At 30.4% G+C, this 22,148-nt stretch overlaps 1 protein-coding gene across 1 annotated transcript in view; it reads right to left on the bottom strand.

Annotated features, from left to right (window-relative positions):
- LOC118193455 (cell adhesion molecule Dscam1-like) overlaps positions 1 to 22,148 on the bottom strand; it is an 809,657-nt gene that overhangs the window by 540,050 nt on the left and 247,459 nt on the right. The window contains exon 3 of the mRNA XM_085823336.1: positions 4,396 to 4,557. Within this exon, the coding sequence (XP_085679462.1) occupies positions 4,396 to 4,557 (162 nt within the window). The remainder of the gene's footprint in view (positions 1 to 4,395; positions 4,558 to 22,148) is intronic.

Here is a 22,148-nt window from a genome sequence, read left to right as displayed (position 1 = left end):
ACTATACAAAGTATTAAAATTTTATCTTTTGCACTCGGGAATCATACACTCCCTGGTTTCCATTCCATTATTTGTAGGGATTTATTCTTCATTTCTCTTTTCAAAAGGAATAGAAAACAAAACAGCGTCACATGTTTACTGTTTCCATTTAAATGTCATTTAGTTATACATTACAGCTAGAATGCTGTATAAGACTTATAAAAGCACTTTTATGCACTTTCAAATGCAAAAACAGAAATCGTATTTTTTTTTTTTTTTTTTTTTTTTGCATAATTTGTAAGGTTGTGGGAAGATGGAGAAACGAACTTCATTGGATAAAATGATTTTCACATTTTTCGCTCAATATTATCAATATTTTATTAGTTATTTTAGCAACACTTTATTATTATTTCTCTCAATACTGCAATTCATAATTCATTCATACGCAGTTAGTACTAATAATATAGCAAATCAATGCATAAAAACAACATGATATGAAATAACTTGAATAACAATGAAATGCTATATATTTAGTTTTGAAATTAGGATGGCAGTGCAGCAATATTAGCTACAAAAGAAGACTATTGTTCATGAAGAGAATAATAATAATAATGTCAAAAAAGACATTATTATTCATGAAAGAGGAACAAAAGATAGATTTGCGAAGCAGTTTTGCCATTAATATTGCATAAAAATATAGCGGAATACTTATGTGCCCTGGTAAATTTTACTTTAGAAGAAAATAAAAATCACTCTTTAAGCGATATTAAGTTTTTGCGAATTATCAGTTTTATTCTTGTATTTTCAATGGAAAAGAGGCTTCTTCAAAGAAGTTAAAGTTACACCGGATAAAGTGAAGAAAAATTATTCCTTCAACTGAATATATTTTACCTAATTCTTAGCTATTAGAAAAGAAGTAAGATTCAATGTTGAGTGACTTCATTCTTTAAGAAAAAATATTGTATCAGACTTTTAAAGGTTGTCACATAGTGTATTTCAGTAGTGGAATTTCAAATTATCTCATTATTCTATCAACAACTAGGAGGCGTCATGTTTTAGTAGATCATCAAAAGTTAGCGAAATTACGTAAACGAGATGCTTATCTGAAATTCTGTTTCTTTGATTCTTTTGGGGCATTAAAATTTCATCGGAATGACGTGCGGCATAAATCGCTGAAAAAAAAATATTCTCTTTATTTATATATTGGTTATATGTATAGAATACATAATAAGGAAAGTACGTTAATTTCCAAATTATGCGTTACCAAGTGCTCTTCCTATAACGCAGCTTAACCAGAGTGGATATTACACTCAGTGTAAACGTACGGTGAGTTTTTGAATATGGAATTTAAAACTTCAGATAATTGAAAAATTCATTTAGTTGTGAAATGTTTATCATTTCACTTTGTCTATTCAAAATAAATTAACGAAATGTGAAAGAATCTTCACCAAACTCTTCAAGAAAAAAATATCATTAAATATAAAAATAATTAGCCTATGAAATAATTTTCAAAATTATCAATTAAACATCATTTTCTTAATTAAAATTTAATTAACATAATATAAGTATTTAATATACTCAGCGAAAATGATTGAAAAAATTAAAAATAATATCAACGTTTAACTTGTATAATGGAGTTTATGTTCTTAACTGCAAAATTTACCGTCTAATTTTAATTGCGTTATATATAAGAATTAGAAACTTTTTATATTCTATTAACTTCATATTTGAAACACGACTGCAGCATTGCAAAATGAGTAATGCGCTCTATGCCTCTATGCATAACTATGTATCCATAGAGGAGAATTATTTATTTAGAAGAAAGTTCGGGTGTTTACAATTTTCAAGAAAGTTTGAACGTCTGCCGTTTATCACGGTCCAACCAGAAAGAGCTATCTCATTCATAGCAGTAAAATGCATTTACATTTAATTAAAAACGCGATCATACGCTGTGTTCAGTATCCTGGCATAAAAGTTCTTTTCTAAATTTCTTCAGTATCAAAGAATCAAATTTTAAAATAATTTTTAAGATTTTAAAGTTTATCGAAAGCATAACATAGGAAAAAAAGCTAAATAGGCTACCGTTTCTAGCATCAGATTTCACATTGCTGTATGCGTACAGATTCGCAATGGATTAAAGGCACAGATAATCGATGATAGCGTGATAAAATTCCATTTCTCCAAAGAAAAACTTTACCGGCCTGGAACATCCCCAAATGTACTCGTACAGCTGTTCTCAATATATCAAAGCACAGTCACTAGTTACCACTTCAAATTACTAATAATGTTAAACACAACGCAATGCAAAGAGCATCCAAAGAGTGAAACACACCCGGAGATATCTCAATAATCCGAAAACAGCTTTGAACTAAAAACTGAGAACCGATGCTCTCTTCGGGCTTATACAGTCCCCCCTCCGGTCGCCGAGAAATATCTAGTAACTCATATTTTTCGAAATTACTGAAAAGCATATACGGTTAAAGTTATATATAAAGGATGGATACGATTGCAGTTACACACAGTGATCCGCTTTCATGCTAGAAGTTTAATTTTAGTTCGCGTGTATTTAAATTAGGTAGAACGAATTACTGAATTTAATTACTGAAATGCCATTTTTAAAGATTTATTTTTTGCATGCAAATAAAAGCAAAAAAATTATTTACGTGACTTATAGATTTATTTCAAAGTGTAAAAATCAACACATGCCTCGTAGGCTGTCTCATTTTCTGAAGCGTTTCCTATAAATCATTTCATAAAATAATAAGAGACATATCATTGTAAGTTATTTATTCAGTAAAATAGATCATTGATTATTTTCGTGTCACTGAATGGCTTTCCGCAGAAAACAAATATTTTTTCATTGTAAAGTAACAATGATTACAAATTTTTACAATGAATAGAAAACGTGGTGAGAGCTGAAACATTCAAATCACAACGACTTATCCCTCTTATATAATCCTTACATGATTTTAGGTTTAGATTCTTTAAGCTGAACATTTACAGATTCTGTAATCAAATATAATCATAATATAGGTGTTGAAATGCTTTACATCGTTCACCTATCAATTTTGATTTTTCTACAGGGCGAAAACTTAAAAAATATTTCTCATTTATATTGTTATTAAAACATTAAATATGGCATACATAATTTTCCAACTGTTTTATGATATAGGTATAGTTTCAGTTGTCCTTTATTTTAAAAGTAAATAAAAGAACAGGTGTAGCTATAACAAAAACATTTAAGTTTTAGCTTTTAATTAATTTAGAATTCAACTTAAGATTGAAAAAAAAAATGACTATAAGTTTCTATATTTTTCGAGATTTATATGACAAACGTCTTACTTAGAGTAAAAAGAATTTGCAGCTGAATGCTTTGCATGTTTGATGGAAAGAGATCTGTAAATGCTGTGAAACATATAGAGTATTTGGTTTAAATTAACATAAGTCTAATGTCTTTTTTAACTGGTTTAAAATGTTAAACGGATTCGCTTTTGTTACATCTGCATCTTGCTTTTAATGAATTACAAACAAAATGTATGTACTCTTTACTGATATATCCTTTGAGATTTTACATAAGAAAAATCATGTTCTGCATAATTATTTCGAGGAAACTTGCACAAAAAATATCAGTAACCTTCACAGATATACCCATTTATATTTCAATGCAAAATACATGCTCTGTTTATATAATTACTTATAGTAACTTCAAGAGCGAGATGTCTGTAGTCTTCATAGATATATACTACTTTGGCCTCCAACACGGGAAACATATGTTCTAATTGCATAATTACTCCCTGTAACATCATAGACTAAACCCCTGCAACTTTTACAGGTAAATTCCATGTAAAATTATTAAAGCTAGGTCTGTTATGGTTACTGAAATAATCCATGGGATTCAATTATCATGCATTTTATTAGTAACCTTGTACAGCGAATATAATGCAAACGTATAATAATAATCTCTTTCTAAAGCAAAGGATATTTATATGTGATTTACTGTAAAAATTTTCTGTAATAAAATTTGTAGATTAGTGTAAAATGAAAGAGTATATTATTAACATAGTTTCTGTTCCAGGAATTATATTTGATCTAAAAAGGAATTCACATGCCACATGTAATAACATTTTTGTATTACTGCAGCTATTGCTCATAAACGTTAAATAGCTTCTACACGACTAAATTCACTAAATAATAAGTTAATTTATTTTTTAAAAAGCAAGTAAATGTTGTTGTGTTGAATAACGCATTGTATAGTTCATTTATGTCTTTCATATTATGTGCTATGATTGTATTTTTTAAGCAATTTTTTTCTCAACGTTTCAAGAGAAAATATATCCAGTGTTTTAAAACAAAAATCCAAAAATGGTAGATAAAGGAAGGTGGAGAAAGAAATTAAATTTAATTCTAGATATTTACCATTCGATCTTTGTTGCAAAATTACCAACCCATCATCTCGCTTCCAAGAAGTAATTTTAACGTAATCTCTCACATGGCTTGGGAGGTTACATCGAAGAACTCCAATGTTTCCCCTGATTACGAATTCATCATAGACACGGGCATCGAAGTTCTGGTATAAAACTAGAAAAGAAAGAAAGAAATATTGATTTTTAAAAACCTGATGCATTTACAAACCAAACAGCAAAGAAAAATATGGCTTTGTTTAAATAAATTAATGAAACTCTTCGCATATATCTTAGCTTGTATCAAAGTAATGCATGATTAATTAATATACGCAGCAACAAAGGAAAGCAATGCAACATCCAGAGCTGTTGATGTCAAATTCATTTGTCACCGATCAATGAGAGTTATGTATTATTTTTCAATTTTTACTACCACGTACGAAGTAAAGGAAGTATTATAATCACAAAAAACTCAAGGTATCATATTTCAACGAAAATATCCATTTTGACCTCTATCGAATGCAGTTTAAGGATGTTTTTGCGTGGCATCTGTACGTAAGGAAAGAATACAATAATTTTTTTTTTTTTTTTTTTTTCTGAAATGAATTAAGAAATTGATATTGATTTAAAATGAATTCAAAAGCTATTTTTTGTGATTTCTACACGTGCATACCTATGCATTTCGCATAACTCCAAAATGAATAGCCTCAGTACCTTGGAATTCTATATATAGGACTGCTATAACATGGCGTAATGCACCCTCTCTTTCGCCGCACCAAAAGTATATATATAGTGTATATATATCAACTTTGTTACTAGGCTTCGTGAGTTCATTTTTTTCATTCATAACATGTAATTGCGCATCCCTCTTTTTGATTGCAATCGTCCTCACTGAAAGCGTTCATATACACCCACTATGTTACCTGCCTCAATGAGCTCAGATTTTTTTATTCTTATATGTTGGTAAATTGTGCATTTTTCGCTTTAAAAATGATTGAATTACGTTGTCCTTATTTGTCGGTTAAGGCTTTTCTGCCTTTAGTTAATCTGCAATGAATAGTGGTAGAATTATCAACAGTTTAACAGTGTTTAAAGTGAGACTAAGTGACTAATGTTTTCTGCTGCAGCAGCCATATTTGTTTACATTGGAAACTTAGCAGAATAGTAAATTAAGTCTGTTTCTGCATCTTCACTGTCTTTTTGGCCGAATGGGACCAATATTAAACTTTTAGTTTTGTGCACAGAAAAATCTGCTTGCTTGTCTGCTGACCGAATTGCTTGCATTCTCGTAGAAACTCTAATTGTAATTTAAAAAAAATGTTTTTTAATTGTTTTATCTGTATTTGGTGTTTTATGTTTTTCACATTTTAATGAAGATATTTCGAGGTTTTATATATATTTGCCTTGTCGCAAAGGTAGAATTGAATTAATTGAAAGAGAAATACATCTATAATTAATTTCGATGAAATAAGTTTAAATGAAATGCAACAAAGTGCGTATAATGTAATATTCCGTACAAGGAAGTCATGTGGTGTAAACATCAGATATTTTTATTAAATATGAATCAACATCAACTTGTGCTCGTGTGACTTTAAAATTATGACTGAATTGCTGATATAAAAACAGTAACACAAAAATCGAATACAATAAATCATATTTTTTAAAAATCCATTGAATTTACTTTTAATTAATTAAAGATTAAAAAAACAAGAATTATTCAGCAAAGAAATATTTTGCCCTTTTATAACTACCTTTTGTTTTATTTTTCGAATAGAATAAAATTCTTTATATCGTTAATAGCATACAAAGAAGTGACAAAAACGTTTACTTTATTATTTTCATTTCTTGCAATCTGTATATGTCAGTTCTTTGAAAGTGCTGAGCACAATAGACGCCATTTGCTAGATGATTTGAAATGATAATAGTGCGCGGAAAAAATTACAAAGTAAAATGACAGAACTAACAGTCGAAACAAGATGTCATTTCTTTCCATTTTTTTCCGTTTTTTTCGGTGAAGGAGAAGAGCTTTGGGACGCGAATAAGAAAGAAAGGGAAAAAAAAAAAAAAAAAAAAAAAAAAAAAAAAGAACAGACATTTAATGATGTGCGAAGTAGCACATGGAAGATTTGGCAGTCTTCTTTGAAAAATATTTAAACCCGAATAATAAGTAACGCTCATGAGCTCTAACAAAAGGAGAAGTACTTTGCAATTTAAGCAATAAATAATTAGCATGCGCTATTCTCTAGAGCCTGGAAGAGGAGATTAGAAGCTTATTGAAGTTTGCCTATGCCTAATTAGAGCTTTTTCTTTTAGAGGAAATCTTATTGGTCTCCTCAAAGACCGGCATGCACAGCTAATTATCGCCAAGGCACTTTCCTTCGTTTAATATTAACGATAAGTTGGTTATTTTTTTCTCTTTTATTCGCTTTCAAGTTCCAAGTTCTTTCAATTCGTTACGGCTTTTTTCTAAATTCCTGTTTTGATTTTATATTGCTGCTCGGTACTTTATGACTTCTTCCAAAGACGTCTAAGCAAAGAATTACATAAAAAGGAATCCTAATTTTATGTTTAAATAATTTCCTTTCGAAATTTATTTTAATTGCATTCACATTGCGAAAGGAGTACAAGATAAGAAAATTTTTCAGTTTTTGAAGAAAATTTCCCAATTGTTTAGCTGCTTAAAGGAGTATTTGAATTATTTTCCACATGAAAAGAATGACATTAACCTAATCACGTGCTTACATAATATTTAGGTATACCACATTTATTATGCTGGGACTTCCATACAATCATAATTTATTTCTGCTACTCTCTCTCTCTATGTATATATACAAAATAATTATGCAGTTTAAATTTTCTGCTCGAAACTTTGTATTCATGTTTAATAAGATACAATGATGAAAGAGCCATTTTTTAATAACAGTGTGTTTATCGACAACAGTCTAAATATTAACAGTTGTTTTTTATACAAACTATATTTACAGATAAACTGGCAATGTATACACGGATGAGACATACTATACTGGTCACAAAGATAGCGATAACTCGTGAAAAGTAAGCCAATCCGTATAAAATTTTAATATGATGTCAAATAAGAGTTGTTGAATAAAAGTGCAGTATGTACATTAGTGGCGCTGCGATTGGAATACGTCATCTGCGAGGAGCATAAAATTGAATGTTTCAGAGTAAGCCTGCAACTTTCGCTGCGATGTTAAAAATCTGAAAAAAATCAATTTGTAACTATGACCTCCAGCCATCATTTGCCGGAAGAACTGCAATGGGGAGCTATTGAAAGACTAGAGGCATGACAAAGTTAGATAGAAGTGGCCAGATGACTAAATCTGAGTCTTTTTGAGGTTCATAGGCTTTGACAACAATTTATAAATACAAATTCGACATCCATGATGTTCAGCCAAGGATAGCCAACCGATACGACGAGCACCGCTGACCAATATTTGTTGTTATGGGCAAGAAGAAATAGAACCATAATTCCAGACTCATCTAAGATTCTCCCTTGAGGCAGCCACCAGAAGGTTAGTGTCAACGTCAACCGTGAGTAGAAGGCTTCATTAAGGAGATCTGCACGTGAGGCAAGCAGCCATTTGCTTGCCACTCACGTCACGTCATAGAAGAGAACATTTGAGGTTGGCTCGTCAATATGCCGATTGGACGGCTGATCACTGGTGGGCTGTTCTCATTACGGATGAGTTTAGGTTTTGTCTCCAAAGAAACAGGGCGTTATTTTACTTGCAAAGAACCTGTAACCCGTTATCTTCCATTAAATATCCGTAAAAATGATGCATACAGAGGAAGCATTGCCTATGTTTGGGGTCATATACCTTTCAGTGGAAGCACAGACCTCCTTGTCTTTCCACATGGAACCATTAACACTCAGACTTATAGAGATGACATCTTTGAAAGCTTATGTGCGCCTTTAATGCAGGGGCAGTAGGTGATGATTTCTTGTTACAGAACGACAACGCTAGATCGTCACGGCTCACATGGTGAATAACTGTCTTCAGCAGCAAACTATTTAGCTCATTGAGTGGCCAGGCTGACTAGACCTGAATCCTGCCGAGAATGTTTGGGATGCTTTAGGAAGACGTATAGTTGCTCTAAATCCTTCTCATCAGATCTTTGCCACGCTTTCAAATGCTTTGCAAGAGCAGTAGCTCTCACTTTCTACGGAACTGTTAGACCGTATAATTCACAGCAATATCTTCGTGTATTCCTTCTAAGGGAGATCAAATTCCATATTGAATGTAATTTTGCTATACTAAGGTGACACATCCGATTTGTTTATTTTATACATATGCAAATTTCTATAACACCATAATTATTTGGTAAGTTCTTTTCATGTTATTTTATATGTTACTTTTTTGATTTTTCTTACTTAATGGTAGCCAGTGAATATTAATACTAATAAAGTATTACTAACTAAGTAATTAGTATTAATGCTAACTGATTATGTCGTACATTTTCTTCGATAATGAGGTAAATAAGATTTCACGTCTTAAAGTTTATTTGCTTTTTTTTAAATATTATTCAACAGGAAAAAGAAAAAAAAAATGTTTTACGGAGTGCTAACTATTTAATTATGTAAGCATTGCTTTCTGTCAGATAGTTATCATCCTTTATTTTAAGGATATCGGCAAATTTTGTTTCCTAATATTATGTTTTTTAGAAATATTTGAAAATCTCTTTATTATCCTAGAAACCTTCAAAAAAAGATCATTAAACTCTACAAATAGCATTAAGATTGATACACTGATTAGTAGGTTATCCTGGAAGAAATGTGTGTGAAATTAGTTTTAAATTCTGCAAGAAATTCAGCTATATTAGTGGATAATATTTCATAATTTCCAAGGAAAATTAAAATCGAAATCAGAATATTAAACATAAATATCAAAATTATATTTAGACTTTTTTAAAGCAGTTGCAACCTTTAATCGTAATTTAAGACAGATGGGCAGTGAGGTTTAAGACATATAAAAATGCGTATAGACTAGATTTTTTCCTTTATCATACCGCACGCATTATTTGCCGCCCAACAGGAATAGCGAGTGGCAAGTGATTATCATTTACGTTCGAAGAAGACGTGAATTCACGCAGAATCTATATATTTACGAACATCCACTACGAGAGCTTGAGGGTAGAGGAATAGAGGTAGAAGACTCTAGGATCCGTCCCTCTTAGTGCTATGTCTCGAAATTGGAGGCGGAACTGAGATAAAATCCGGCTATCATTTATATGGTTCTCAAAGCTCTTTCTAACGACATGTTTGGCAAAAATTTCTTACTATCTCTATTTGCCAGATCCCGTTTGATCACATTTTTATTTATATAGTTTTTCTCGCTTTGAACAATTTGGTATGCAGGATTAGATAAATAATTTTTATTTGCGTAATTAAATGTAAATCTCTTTTCTTGCAATAATTATAATCCATGGACATTTTCAAGTTAAGCTTTTAAGCGAATTTTTAAATAACGATGTGAAACGTTTGCTTAGCCTCAAATTAATGTTGCATAAATTCGCATTATTGGAAAATTCTATTTTATAAAACGAAAGCTTAAGTTAGTTGATAATTATCAATGATAGCATAAAACTCAAAAGATACATCCAGCATAAGGCTTGGAGGAAACGAGTGTTTTAGAAAGGGTTATGCAATCTCACCTAAAATAGACAAATTGAGCAGAAAAATATAGCTACTGAATACTTCCTATGATATTCTGCAGTACTATAGAAGACCACAAGCCATAAGTTTAGAGAAACAAAATGTAACATACAGTCAGTAATTTTTTTATAAAATGTACTAGAAGTTATATGTATACATATAAAACACGAATCCTGTTAATAACAGATTTCGTAATTCCTACATATTACTTATCATCATTAAAAAAAATAATAAATATGCATCAGTTTCTCTCAGTCTGAGATCTTAGCAAAATCTATACTCATGTAACCCTCAGCAAATTTAGAAAAAAAGTATTTATTTAAGCTAGCCTATAATGTTAATTATAAGGTAATGTATGTTAAGTGAAGTCAGAATCCCGTGTACTGACAATGTTAAATTAGCCACTTGTACCTTTTCTCAAAATCTGCTGTAGATACACGTTTGAAACCTTTTGTATAATTAAAGTACACCTATCTGATTATACTAAAACAAGCTTTTGAAACATTTTTAATTTTAGTAATTTATAGAATATTGCATTAGGAATAGTAAACTGTAACACTTTTCTCACGAAAATAAAAACATTGCGATTTTTTTCCCTTAGAATATCACAAAAATCTCAGAAGAAACATAATAAACATTAGGAAACGTAATAAATAAACCATTAAAAAATGTACCTTAAGAAAAGGTACATCGGGTATAAAAAAATCCCATTTCGAGGAAAACGCATTTTTATGTAAAAATCCTCATATATAAAAACATTCGATGACAAATTTAAAATAGATTTTTTCACAGTTCTAATTTTCATAGAGATAAAGGTACGGTACTTTTAGAAAGCTAAAAATGTAGAGAATTTGAAAATGCAAAAATCCCAACTCACCTTTTTTTAAAAATATTTTTGGCTTCCAACACCCTTAATACTAAAATGTATAATTCTGCAGGCTACATGGAATTAACCTCTATAGATGTGAACCATATATCACACATGTATCAATTAAAACTGCATGTGAATTATTTATTAAACTAATGTTTACTTTAAAGTTTTAAAATAACTTTAAGCTTACACTAAAATAAATCAGCCAACTTACACTTCCTGAATGATAAATATTTACCGCAATGAATTTCATATACCTGATTTAGGTTATATTGATTCCAAAGGTATTTCATGTAATTTAAATTTCTTTTAAATAATTTATCATTGGAATGTCAAAAATCAAGAGACAACTAAAAGTCGTTAATACGTATACATAAAAAACAAATACCAAGTATTGCACACGGGTTAAAAATGGAAATATAAACTCAGATGCATGCAGTTACAAACCAGTAGCCATATTTTCTTTAATGTGAATAATTAGGTCTAAACATTTTTTGAAAAAAAAAATGCATTCAGCTATATATAATACAGCTGAATTTTAGCAATGCATGAAAGAATGCATTATTACGAAAACCCTGCTGTTAGTTCGATTAAATAGAATCCTTAAGAAATAATTCCAGAAATTCTTTGTAGAAAGATCTGACAAATTTTAAGTATTTTAGAAGACAACTAATACGTTTCCACTTTAGAGCTTCATGAATTGCATGGAAGAAAGTCAATACAGTTTCTTCGGCTCTTTTTTGTAATTTTGTAAGATAACTGTAATTAAAATTTCAAAATGACATATTATAAAATGCTACTACAGAGCAGTTTGATTAATTAATGAATATCTGATTTGTTCGTCAACAAATCTGAAAGCTTATATAAATGAACAATTTGCCTTTTCATTTTATTCCTTAATTATTGGTTATGTTAAAAGTATTCGGTACATTAAAATTTAATTAACGTTTACATTAAAATGCAGCATCCTAGTTATTCCGATTTTTTGTTTCAATGAATTATGTTTCTTAAATGAAAGTCAAGAATAAAGGATTTGCTTTGTAAATATATATACATATGTGTGTGTGTGTGTGTATACATAACATCACAAACTGTTTTATTTAAAAACGTAATTATCCTACGTATTTACGCGCAATATGCTGCTGAAAATAATTGATCAGTATACACAAAAGATAAGAAATTTAGAACCACTTTTACACAAAGTCTCAAAAGAAGTGAAATACGATGCCAATACATTTAGAAATAACCTATAAATATTCAAAATAAGGTTTAAAGAAAAACAGGAAATTTGAAATTAAAACCTAAAATTTAAAAACAGGAAAACAAAATACCAAAACCTGAAAAATGCAAAAAAAAAAAAAAAAAAAAAAATGAGAAATTTAATCAAATCTGATATAACCTTATCAAGAGGAGAATACATCAGACTCAATTACAATCTCTCCTCCACCTGAAAATCACTGTTATAATTAAATGCTTTTAAGTTCATCAGCTAATTTTGAATACAGAAACGAATGGGTTTTCATGTTGAGGTGCAATTGTAATTAAGTCTGATTTAACCTCCTCTTGATAGTGTTATATCAGATTTGACAGAATTGCTCTTTTTTTTTTTTTTTTTTTTTTTTTTTTTTAAAATTTTTTGGGATTTAGTTTCACATTTCTTTAATTCTTATTTTGCATATTTATAGGGCATTTTGAAATTTATTGGTGTTGAATTTCACTTGTTTTGGGTCTTTATGTAAAACTAGTTCTAAGTCTTATTTTACTCTCCCTCTCTCTTTTAAGAATTCGAAACGTTTTCCACACCACAGACATTTAATAAAAATAACATTGAAGGTTACATGTAAAATAGAATGACAGTGCCATTTGATAGAAACAAAATTCCGCATTATCACTCTTGCAGATTTTAAAATAGCAGCTTAGTGCCTACTCGCACATGCTGTCGTATATGCAGTCAAGTTAACACCTCCTCGTGGAAACATACAGTTCTATATTTACCACCTTCCTGTAGACCTACGTCTTACCACCTTCTCGTGGAGACATGAAAGTCTATGTACATATTCTTTGGTCTATATGTCATACTCCTCTTTCACCTCGCTCTCGCTGCTGGAGCATAGGTGAAGTCCTCTGGTGGGTGTGTTAACTAACTGTTACCACATATATGTACAGCGGCGTATCCGGTATAATTATAATGAGCGCCTATAATTTTAAGTTACATTTTCTATTTTTAGATGTATTCGATGTATAACGTGCACCCTTCCGCCAAATGCCTCATGCGAGTTTAGAAACAATGTGTGATTGCATAAAAGCATGGAATGAAATTAAACCCGAAATAAGTCATTTAAAATGTTTAGTATATCTAACAAAGTAAATGGAACAGAAGATAATTATTTATTTATGTATCAGAGCAATGAAACTGTGAAGATGATATAGAAGTTAATGATATGCCTGAAGATATAACGGAAGACAAATATGACGAACTTTTTATGTTATCCGATAATGAAATTTTGTGTGTTCTTAAAGTATGTCATTTCTTTTACATAAACAGCATCAGTAAATTTCTACTTTATTTATTTATTTTTTTTGTATTAAAAGAGCGCGTTATACACAGGAAAATACGGTATTTAATTAAAAAAAATTACATTTTTTTATTTTTAAAAATTAAAAAAATTTTTTACTAGAAAAGTTTGTACCATCCTGGAAATAGAAAAATGTAATGTAAGGAAAAATTTTAGCAAAAAAGTCAAGAACGCTTATTCTTTAAAATAATATCAAAAATTCCCCCTGAATTGTTTCAAAAAGTTATTAAATGTTTGAAACACGAAAGATAATCTGTAAATTAGTATTTCGTTGTGTAATGTTCTAGTTAGACTCATCAGGGGTTACTTAATTAAAATATTAAACAATACAATTAAGGAGTTCTAAATACACGTTTTGTCCTTTATAACCGCTTGAGTGAGAGTTTTTAAATCCAAAAATTGTTTACAATAAACGTAAGTTCTTTCCAGAATCTAGATTAACACCACAATTTCAAAAATGACTCTAACTAATTATTTTTCAAAACTAAACTAAAAAATAAAACTAAAATATTTTAAAAAGATAACTTTATTTAACGCACTAAACAAAAATCAAAACTTGTGTTAATTGATAGGTAAGGAAATATATTCAAATATATTTGGATATTTATCAACTGGTGCAATATTTTCGATAGTTTCAATTTTAGGTATTAATTAAAATCAATAGTTTAATTAAACGTAAATGTGGTAAGAAAGCGGATGTATTTTCTCCTCAAAGTTAAATTATTGCACCTGAACCTAATTAAAATTTTCGGGTATGATTGAATTATTTTTTAATTTAAGATACCTAATTGGGTTTACTTATAACAAATTTAATACATGATGCAGATAACGTAAAGAAAAATCATTAGCTTTGCAATTTGCCTGAAGTCAGGAAAACTCCCCGTAACTAATTAACAGAGTTACTAAAGAAAGTATGAAAGCATCCTAAAAGTTATTTTCTTTTAATTTACATTTATTTTAAATCCGCGTTTGCAAATGGAATAAAAACCGCTCGAAGGAACTGATTTATTTAAGTTCATGCAAAAGTTTATGCGATGAATTTAAAGATATTTAGAGGTTCTTTTAATTTGCAATATTTGGTTCTATGTGTTCGAAGCACTCTGATCATGCACTAAAATTATAAGCAAAGAACTTTTAAAATAAAATTCAAAGAATGTATTTGAGTTTTTATACGCAGCACCATAACACATAAATATACAACGAATAAGAACACATGAAGTACAAAACTGTATTACGAAGTAAATGTAATATTATACGATAACTTATTGAAGAATGAAAAATAAATAGTTTGAAATCTATTACAACATTCTTTAAGCCATAATAAAATTAATAAACATTTGTATAATAACTTTTTGTCTTCTTTATTTTTTTCATTTCTTTTTCAGTATAAAGATACATCTTTTTACGAAGGTACCAATTTATAAATAAAATAAGAAACTGCAGTTTTAAGCATATAGTTTTAAATGTATACTGAATAAGTAATACATACTATGCCATGAGTGACTTGCACTATTGTTAAGTGCACATGAAAGAAACACGTTATATGATATATGAGATGCATTACTTTTCAAGTCAAATCAAGTTAAAGTACAGTGAACAACTAGTTGACCATAAGGAATGTTAATATAGTCCAGGTGCACTGACTACTGATATTGGAACACACCGCCATGGCCCCACAAGGTACTTGCAGAGTACTTTTAAACATGTTTGGAAGATTTCCGCACTAACAGAAGTTCAACACATTATGGATTATTTTCGCATTTGCAAACATTTTCAGTATTTAATGGATTCAGTTTTCATTACTTTGCAACTGGACTCATTCTGATGGTTTACATTAGTTGTTTCAAGCTGGCTGCTCGCGGGTTGCGTGTTTCGACCAAAGAAATTTAACTCGACCCACGCATATATTTCCCATAAATAACTTAGCATTATTATGACATTATTTACTATAGCAAGAATTTGGAAGCGTTATTTGGCTTAAGGTTTTAATCATTTTGTATCCGGTTTCAGAATACTTCATTACCATTAAAATGAAAGCGAGTAACTGCCCAGAAAATTTAAATGGAGATAATTAATTTTCACTCTAATATAAATATTTTTCAGTTTAGAGATATATATTTCAATAATTTTTCGCACTCTTAAAAATATAGATACCCTCAGTTACAAATGTTTGCGATAAGAATATTCGTAGGACTTGGTAATACAATAATATTTGAGCAATCAAATTTTCCGCAGTTGAAAATTAGATATGTGAAATAAAGTAGAAATCAACCAGGCAATTCGGTGAATGATGAGCATCTAAATTTCGTCATAAAGATATTTTCTAGCAACATTTCAACATTTATCCATGGATTAAAACGCGTATAGAAATCAAACCGCAATCAGATGTTATAGCTCTAGTAAAAAAAAAAAAAAAAAGTTTATAATTATCTGCATACAGATAGAGTACTTTGTTCTCTATGCGTCACAAAAAAATCTTATGTGTATACCACAAGACTTCCTTGTACGGAATACTAAATTACACGCCTTTTTTCTTGCATTTCGTTTAAACTTATTAGATTGAATTAAATCTACTTCGCCGACAGCTCATAAAGCAGAATAGAATAAATGCATTCTTTAAAATTCCTCTATTTGTTTACCATAGCGACACTCTGGCGCTAGCTTCACTTAACAGTATTATATTTCGTTCATATTATAACTCAGAATGCACAAAATTTATATCATTTAAAGAATCATATAATCGTTGCCACGTGTTCTATTCAACGTACTATAATAAAGCTAGACCGATGTATAAATGAAATTAAGAAAACAAATAAAAAAAGAAACAGTTTTTCACAGATGATTGAGTATTTCTCATTCAATTAATTCAGTTCTCACTTCGCGAGAAGGCAAAATTACATAAAAACTCAAAATATCTATATTACAAATTACGAAGTAAATCTTAAACATTTATTTCCTCGAAAAAATTCCAGAAAGGATTAAGCATGATTTAAATGGCAATAATAAATGAAGGCGTTATCTTTGTTGATGAAGCTAAGTTACTCTAGATTAGCAACAAATCCACTACTTTGCTGTTTCAAATGTAAACAAGCAATGGCCGCCATCAAAAAAAAATATTAGCCTTAGCAATTAACAACTTTAAAATTGTTGATTATTCTAAAAATATTGCATACAAATTTACTAAAAGCATAAAAACCTCAACCAGAAGATAAGAACAACATATTTCAATCCTTTTTTAAGCAAAAAATGTACGATTTATAAACATATACGATTAAAGAAACTGAGATCACTGAGCCGGGTAACAGAGTGGATATATATATAAATATATTTACATACTTTTGGCGCGGCCGATTTCAACCAAAATACGAGGTGCACATCTACATGTTATAGTAGTCCTATATACAAAATTTCAACGTTCTGAGGCTACTCGTTTTTGAGTTATGCGAGATACGTACGTACGCATGTACGTACATACGTTCGTACAGACGCCACGAAAAATTCTCTTCAGAATTAATTTTAAAGCCGTTTTATAATTTTTTTGAAGGAAAAGAGTCTTTTATTCTGTCCTTACGTACATATATCACGCAAAAACCTTTTTAAATTGCATTCGAAAGCGGTTAAAATGGATATTTTCGTTGAAATATGCTGCCTTAAACTTTTCGCGATTACAATACTTTCTTTTTACTTCGTACAAGGAAGTAATAATTAGTAAATAAAAGAAAGATTGTAAGTTGTGGTTATTTGCTTTCAAGTTTTGAGCCAAAGTTTTTTTAATTTGCTTATTTTTAATTTACCATAAAATTAACAACTATTTAACAGTTAATTCAGCTTTTAGAATTATTTGAAACAAATGCCAGTCTAAAAATATAACACTTAGCTATGAATACCTTTACATTGCGAAGTAAAATCAACAGAAATTCCATATAGATCTCAAGCCTTACATTTAAACAGTCAGAAAAGAAAGAGTTTCTTTTCCACTGCAGCATTATTGTAACAGTTTGTATTATTTAAAAATATTTAGTGAATAAAATTTAAAATTTATTTAAAAAAATGTCAGAAAAACATTTTGGCTAAAAACAAAATCTGATGTGGACACCACATGACTCCTTTGTTCGGAATATTAAATTATATCTATTTTTGCTACATTTCATTTAAACTTTATTTCACCGAATTTCAATACATATAGATTTCTCATTCAATTAATTCTGTTCTCAATTCGCGTTAAGGCAAAAATATATAAATACTCAAAATATCTATTATATTAAGAATTGAAAGGTATAGGAAAGCATAAACCACCAAATACAGTTAAAACAAATATTTTTTTTTTCCAATTAAAATTACAGTTTCTACGCGAAAACAAGCAATTTGGCCAGCGGGCGAGAAAACAGATATGGCAACTTTGCTGTTTCTATATTATAATGAAAACCTCTCGGCTGGATCCTCACAGTTTCGATAAATACAACGATATTTTACCTGTCACCTTCGCCGCATCTCTAATGCTTTAGTCTCAAGAAGCATCAAGGGCTGTTCACACTGGGGTTTATCTAAGCTAAGGGAGACAACTGACTAAGCCAACCCATCTCCAAAACCAGTTTTTCCCCACAGGGCAGCAAGTTGAAAAATCTGAACATATATGCAGGCATATCGAAGATAGTCTACGCATGGAACTGAGTCCGTTAGCTCAGCAAAACATATAACTCTAAATGGTCCTTTAGAGACTGAACTTCACTATCTGTACCCTTCTGGAATTTTAACCCTTGTTCCTGAAAATCAACAGCAAAGCTTACTCTAGCATGGCGGACCCTAATGACGGAAAATTTTGTTTGTGGATGAGGCCTGGCTAACGATCTGACGCCTTTGCGCATCTGACGTCTTTGTGAAATGTTAAAAGGTTATAAGGTATTTCTCCCGCCTTCTTGGCATGTCTTCGTGGTGTGGTGATCTGCACGCTGGGCGCGTATTCCACAGATTCGGGGTTCTATTCCCGGCGAAGTCATTGCTAATTTTTCAAGTCTCTTGCTTCCAAAAATTACCTAATGTCTCTACAGTGGCAACCAAACTAAATGGGTGGTGGATAATGATTCTCCCCACCCAGGATTTAGCGACTGGGTCCCCTAAAACTCCAATCGCCCTATAAAAGGGGGCATAAATACCTTATATTTTATACAAGGTATTTATCACGCCTTCTTGGCATGCCTTCGTGGTGTGGTGGTCTGCACGCTGTGCGCGTATTCCAGATGTCCGCGGTTCGATTCCCAGAGAAGGCATTGCTAATTTTTCAAGTCTCTTACTCCCCCCCCCCCAAAATATTACCTAATGTCTCTGCAAGGTAAACCATGCAACCTTTCAGAGAGCAATTTCCTAGGATACAAACTCGCCTTTAATGATATTTGACACTTTTCCATAAACCCAACATTGCACTGACGAATACTTATCACTTGCCTGAGCACTTTTGCTCCTTCCCCGATGTGAACATGTCTATGAGCCAGTTTCCTATAGAGAGTCCTCAGCGAAGGCTTGCGTCCCCTTAGGCAAATAGCTCTCGTGTGCTTTGTCGTAATCAAATAATTCGGAAACCAAACCAGACTTGTCATTTTGCTAAAGCTCTTATTACATTCGTCGACAATTTAAAGCACGCTGGCGATTGCGAACTTTTAGAATGAATTTCTAAGCACAACACGAAAATTCGTCTGCCTGTCAGATGTCCAGATCTTTTTAGAATAAAATATTACGTCGCTGATAATAGCCAATTTGAAATGTTCAATATGATCAACAATAACAATTTATATTTGTATATACTATATAAGCCCCAAACAAAATTATAATTTTGACTTGCAAAGCTTCTGACGGACCAATATTCTTACAAATTATTTTAATTCATTAATAACATTCATAACCATTCAGAACCTATAATAAGGGATAAACGATCTTAAGCTAACAGCAATGTCATAATATGCGTCTGATTTATGTTATTATTGATGATTGATAGAATAACAAATTAGAAAAACCTTAAATCCGCACCCCCAGCACTGAAGATTATTATATTTGTTTAGTTGTCTTTTGGTTTTTAGCAACCATATTATTTCCCATCCCTTTTCATCTTAATTTAAATTCGATTGTTGTTTAATTTAAGTGCTAATTTCCTGTTTTTAGATGTAAATCTATTTCTATCACACATTCCTCTTAGAGTTTAGATATTAGTTGCTCATATAGTTTTTGTGAATATATTCTAGAATTCACAGCCATTGAATTTATGTAGTTAAACATTTTTTTCTCAGGGAATTTATTAATTTGGTAAGAGTTTTACATAATCGGTCTTAATTTTATTTTTCCGAGATGATAAAAAATACTAAGAATAAAACTAATTTCAGGAATATGTTGAATTCTAAAACGTTTCTTAGGTTTAAAAAAATAAAATGTCCATATATATTAATGTAAAATGAAAGCACATTTGTTTCGGTACGTACAAGTTTACATTTAAAATATATACATAGTAAGAAATTTAACTTAAGAAGGACAAACACTTTTATAATGGACGTATTAGTTGAATAATATGGTTTAAGAAGGGTTGCGTAGATAAAGATTGAGTTCGGCCATTTATTACATTGTAAAAAATGGCAGAACATTGATAAGCTTTATATATGTTGGGGATCATCACCATCACTTGTATCTTACAGTAACTACTTACAGGTGAAAAAATTCCGCACATGTATCGCTCACATTCAATTCGATAATTAATTACTGAATCTTAAGTAAAACAGGTAGAGAGGTAAAATAAGTAATGCTGGAATTAGTGATTGCACTTCTGTGCAAGTGTTCTATAAGCCTAACAGTTTTATTCGTATTTTGGCTAGACGTGTTCGTTAAAATAAGCCAGACTAACGTTGAATCTCATTCCGAAGAAAAACAAACCTGTAATGTCTCAAGCACTGCAGTAATTGCACGACCATTAAACAATGCATAATTCTCATCCAGGCTTATCTTGTGTCCCGAAAATTTTAATCTAGACCAGCTGTTGATTATATTCTACGCAGACGCGATGTGTGAATTGGAATCCTCTTTCGGATGCTGTTACAGTGTTATAATTTATTGTTTCAAAGTACTTTAATGTAAAAATAAATATTTAAATTAATTTTAAAATAAATTTCTTACTTTAACGTGACAAAGTTAAATAAAAATAGTGTGTTTTACAAATATGCACGCTACATGGCTCTAAATTATGCCATTTCTATTTACTGCACTACCGCAGCAATTCATACATGGACATAAGAAAGCTATACATATTGCATTCAGCTAATGTGTGATAAATAAATTATTTGTGCAATCTATAATACATTCAAGTGTTTTATATTTAGTTCAGTGTAAATTCAGTACTGCGTTCTCGAGCGTAGCACAACTAATTGTAATAATGACTGTTAAATAAATCACAAATTTCTGTGACAGAAATATGTTTCTTAATTTTGCCATGTGAAGATATTCTCCACTCATGACTTTCAATAGCCTAGTGCCTCAAATATTATGTTTACTCGAAAAAAATAAACTCAAATTTAATACTAATATTTTATTTGAAATGAATCACTAATTTTTTCTTATTGTTTCTGAAATTCATATTTATCGAAAGCATCATATTTTGAACATCCTTCTCAACACCTTTTACCTGAATATTCTGATTTGACAAGCATGATTGTTACAAGACATTTCTAACTCTTTTCTGTGTGGATTTTTTCCTGCTTTTGTTATTTAATTTGTTTTCAAAATGATTTTTGTGTTTTAAAAATTTATTTCATATTAGAAAAATTCGTAGGTCTTTTCAGATAAATTTAGAAGTGCTAAATACTTTCGTTTTGGTTTGATTTAAGTAAAAATAAAAATAAGCTTAGAAACCAATACTTAATAATATTTTTGAAACTTTGGTGTTCGGTAACGCCATCTGACGTATACAAATTGCTTATGGAATTTGAACGAACAAAGCATTTAAAGAAAAACAATACAATGCTATGATTCATGATCATTAAATGAAACAGATGTTATTGAAATTGCAAGTTTTTGAAGCAGAAATTTTACGATATTGAAAATCGTTTCCAAACAGTTTAAATTCTCGTTCTTTGAAAGGCAGCAGAACAGGACTCCTAAAGATATATATTACTACGGTTGTAATACTTGCTAAATAACACGGAAATTTACGTCAGACATACATAGATCTCTATATATCTATATCTATCTATATATATATTCGTACGTAACCGTGTATATAAAAGGGCAGGTTTGGAAGCGTATACACACTAAAGGCAAACAGTACGGTAAACAATGGAGAATGAAAATCCACTTAAGGATATGGAACGCCAAATGCCAGGATCGAATTTTCAACCTCAGGTTTTTTAGAGCACTTTCTACTTTTTGTATTTTTTCTTCAGATTTGAAGCTTTTATTTTTAAGTTTTCCTTTGATATTTGTAATAAAAAGTATGAAACCGAAAAAAAAATTGCTAAGGAAATAGTTTTTGCTTTTGTAAGCTTTAGATATTTTTTTTTTTTTTTTTTTATTTCGTGTCTGTTACCTTGAGAAAGCATAGCTGAAATGAATACTTCATTGTTTCTTGATCAGTGTAAGAAACAAGCAACTGTTACTACACAACAGGAATTTACATT

This window comes from Stegodyphus dumicola, chromosome 9 (assembly GCF_044657685.1).
Source record: "Stegodyphus dumicola isolate Sdum_Otavi_A_Nest chromosome 9, ASM4465768v1".
Classification (NCBI taxonomy): Eukaryota; Metazoa; Arthropoda; class Arachnida; order Araneae; family Eresidae; genus Stegodyphus; species Stegodyphus dumicola.
Note: the sequence above shows the minus strand (reverse complement) of the source record. Positions and strands in the feature narration are given on the sequence as shown.